At 38.3% G+C, this 4,020-nt stretch overlaps 1 protein-coding gene across 1 annotated transcript; it reads left to right on the forward strand.

Moving 5' to 3' along the window:
* Positions 1 to 911: 911 nt before the first annotated feature.
* LOC135688296 (QRFP-like peptide receptor) lies at positions 912 to 2,705 on the forward strand. The gene has a single exon (XM_065205083.2). It carries the CDS (start codon positions 1,607 to 1,609, stop codon positions 2,594 to 2,596), a length of 990 nt encoding a protein of 329 aa, XP_065061155.2. The 5' UTR covers positions 912 to 1,606; the 3' UTR covers positions 2,597 to 2,705.
* Positions 2,706 to 4,020: the final 1,315 nt, after the last annotated feature.

The raw sequence follows: 4,020 nt of genomic DNA on the forward strand, positions 1-4,020 counted from the left end.
GCCTGAACATGAAAGGCCTGCTAATACAACCAAGCGAAAATCTGAAACGTCTTGGTGTTCATATCGATAACACACTTAAATTCGAAGGGCAAGTGAAAGAGCTTTGCTAGAAAGTTAATCAAAAAGCAAGTGCATTTGGCAGGCTAAAAGCACTTTTAGGGCCACAAATATCAAAGATATTGCTAAATTTTACTGCGTTGTTAAACTTTTCATACTGCCCTTTGATCTGGGTGTTCTGCAGCAAAGTTGCAAATAATGAAATTGACAAGACCCTTAAACGAGCACTGAGAATATGATACGTGGACGACGATTCCAGATTTCCACAACTGCTGGATAAGGATGAAACGAAAACAATACATAAGAAAAACTTAGAAAACTTTATGGTAGAAATTTATAAATCGATCAACCATAATAATCCGGAATACATGTGGGAGTATTTCGTTAAAAAGGATATTCCGTATGATCTCAGAAATAAGGAACTATGCAACTCCCCTTAACAAAACCCAGGGTTTATATTAGAGGGAGTTTGATGTGGAATTTTTTCGACGATCTGGCTCTGATCGGCGGGAATGGCTCTACATAGACCTAGACCCCGGGAGCGATTGGGGAGGGGGGCGTGCAGTCAGAAGAGTAAAGTAAGATAGGCGATAAAAAATAAAAAGCCGTTGAGGCATTATATTTTTTGTTGTCAGCGAGTTGATTTTTCTTTACCTTTTACTGGCTGCATAATTTGATTATGCTGTTTGTTTACTTCCCTGGATATATGAACTTTTTTAAAGTTGTTAAGGTGTAGTTGTAAATTATAGATAAAGTACCTTAACAACAAAAAATTTAAATTTTCGGTGGATAAAAAAAGATGGAAACTTTTTTAATAATAATCCACATTGGGTAGTTGGGAGCTTGAGCACTCTCTGAGAATTTATTGAGGGACGGCTAGATAATGCATAATCGAATTGCAAAAAAACTAAAATAGCAACATTGTCGGCATTTTTCTCAGTTTATGCGAAGGCAAAGAGAAGGTTTAGAATTTTTCAGCACTTGAAGTTAAAGTTTTGGTAAGACAATAAAGAAAGCTGCCATGCTCTTTCTAAACATTTTCATAAGAAGGCAGTGAGCATTAAAAGTTTTTTGCTCTTTTTCAGTTTAGATTTTGTGACGAAAATGCAAAATACCTGGAGCAAATGAAAAAAATTGTACAGTTTTGAAAAGGCAGAGCCGGAGCTTTTTGAAATCGGTGACAAAACACAGTTAGAACGATGATTGGAAGGGATGATAATGATGACGATTAAAATGAGGACAATTATCTTAATTTGCATTGACTAGATTTTAATTAAAAGGATACAGAAAAATGTTATCTCTAGCCCCACATAATAGTAACAGTATCCAACTCTCAAAATTCTTAAAAGCAAAAAACTATATTGAAATTTAATCGAAGAATATTTTATCAAAATATTGGTCTGAAACTTTGTTACGACGAAATTTTGATGTAATATGTTCATATACTGATGTTTTCATAGAGCTTTTTTGCTGTTTACAGAGCCTCAGTGGATATCTAATGAAGGTTGGAGACAACATTTGACGGTTTGGGAGACTTTACAACTGAATCATGAATTCAAGCAATGTTAATGACACAGTTACAGCAACTGTTGTATGTCATGGCTTCAATAAAATTGGATACTTTTTTGCATCAAAAGCTGTCATTTCTATGGCTTCGATTTCGATATTGTCAAGCTTCTCATTCTGTATAATCGCAATGGTTGGCAATACACTTACATTGTACTCGATCTGGAAAGCCTCGCTCTACTCTAATCCATCCTACACGATAATAGCAGGCTTGGCAATAACTGACTTTCTAAGCAGCATCACTGTTCTCCCTCTCAATACTGTGATACGTTTCCAAGATATATTCAACATCCACAGCTGCGTTCTGAAGCACATTTTTGCAACTGTTGCAACTATATTGGTCGGTTGGTCGACGATAATGATGTGCACTATCAACATTGATCGCTTTATAGCCTTGTATTTCCCACTCAGGTTGAAAGCATGGAATCTTAGTACTTGGTACTCTGTGTTGATTGCATCAAGTTGGAGCCTCTTTTTAATGTATGCGTTGTTAGGAGCATCAAATATTCTTTCTTTGAAAATTTTCTTTTCACTACAAATGTCAATGGTTATTTTTGCTCTTGTATTCATTTCCGTCATTCAAGTTTTGGTTTATCGTTTGATAAAAGCCCGCCAGCGGAGGTTGGCTGTCTTGGCACCCCGGCAAAGTACAGCCCAAATGATCGATGCTATTGAACAAAGAAAACAAAGGAAGTGCAACAGAACCCTTTTCATTGTAACTGTTGCTTTCTTTATCTGTTACTTGCCAAGATTTGCTGTATTGGTTGCTTTACGTCCTGTGAAAAGTTCATCATCATTCACGCTGATTTATATAGGGAGTAGATGGTCAGAAATCGTACTTTTCTCGAATTCCGCCCTAAACCCAATCATTTATGCTATTAGGTTGCCAAAAATCAGAAGACATGTTTTCGAGTTTTTGCGTCGCGTCTTTCCTTGGTTTGAGAAACAGCACACGTTAGACACCACACGTTAGACACCACACATTAAGCACCACACATTAGACACCACACCTTAAACACTATTGAACATCAGAAGTTGTGCACCACTCATTGGACACCACACGATGGACACCACACATCGCACACCACACGTTGGACACCACACCTCGGACACCACACGTTGGACACCACACGTTGGACACCACACGATGGACACCACTCATTGGGCACCACTCATTGGACACCGAACGATGGACACCACACATCGGGCACCACACGATGGACACCACACGTTGGACACCACACCTCGGACACCACTTGTTGGGCACCACACATCGGACACCACACGATGGACACCACACATCCCACACCACACGTTGGACACCACAAGATGGACACCACACATCGGACACCACACGATGGACACCACACATCGCACACCACACGTTGGACACCACACGTTGGACACCACACGTTGGACACCACTCGTTGGACATCACTCATTGGACACCAAACGCTGGACACTTGCTATATTTTGGTCAATTTACAAAAAAATTTAGCTAATTCTGCATTTCTGGAGGTTTATTACAGTGGTTTTTCGTGATTTAAGGTCAAGTGTCAATATTCTAAAAATGATGTCACGACTCAATTTCTCTTCGAAGATTTGCCTATAACAAATCCTAGCTGAAGGGATCATTTGGCGAAATCATTGTCGCTATTATTCATGCTGATGACAATGTTTTTGTTACGTTTGCTCTTTGTCAGAAACTCCAATGTCCTCGTAGTTTGATACAAATTTTGTTTATATGAAGGGGTATGGTTTGTTTTTGTTTATATGCAAATATCAAATTATATGTAGGGGTATGGTTTGTGATTATGAAATTATTTCGTTTTACACAAAAACATTTTAGTTGGAAATTCATCTAAATAGGAGCCTACGAAGGAAGTATAATTCTTTTCCTGTTCCATTAATTAGTAGGCATTGATCTGAACTGTTAGTCATGTGTCTTTTGTTATCTAACAAAGATACTTATATATTGTTAATTATTACTTAGTTTTAGTTAGTCGGAAATGCTGTAGTCATGAAATAATTATGATTTGATACGTGGACCAAATCTCTCTTTGAGTTACGTCCCCAGTTGGGCAAGCAAAGCCTGTTAATTGGTATGCCTTTTAAGAGCAATTGCCTCATCTGAAGACCCCTCGGATTATGTATAGGGCTAGCCTGCGTCACAGACCAAAAACTTCCGTGAAGTGTATGTTCATACACTTCACGGAAGTTTTTGGTCTGTGACGCAGGCTAGTATAGGGCTTGACCAGCGTTTTCCGAAAGCATTCCAATCCTAGTCGAAAAATTAATTGCATTAGCCAGCAAAATAACCAAGCGTCTGGCAAGCCATCTGTTATGGAATTTTGACTCTAATTTAATAAAGTATTTTAATATCTTGGTTATGTTGCG

Source organism: Rhopilema esculentum, chromosome 19, assembly GCF_057945365.1.
Source record: "Rhopilema esculentum isolate cy_ngs chromosome 19, ASM5794536v1, whole genome shotgun sequence".
Classification (NCBI taxonomy): Eukaryota; Metazoa; Cnidaria; class Scyphozoa; order Rhizostomeae; family Rhizostomatidae; genus Rhopilema; species Rhopilema esculentum.

Bases quoted from the DNA above. Each gene is read 5' to 3' on its own strand.
- LOC135688296 (XM_065205083.2), top strand. From the start codon at position 1,607: ATGAATTCAAGCAATGTTAATGACACAGTTACAGCAACTGTTGTATGT.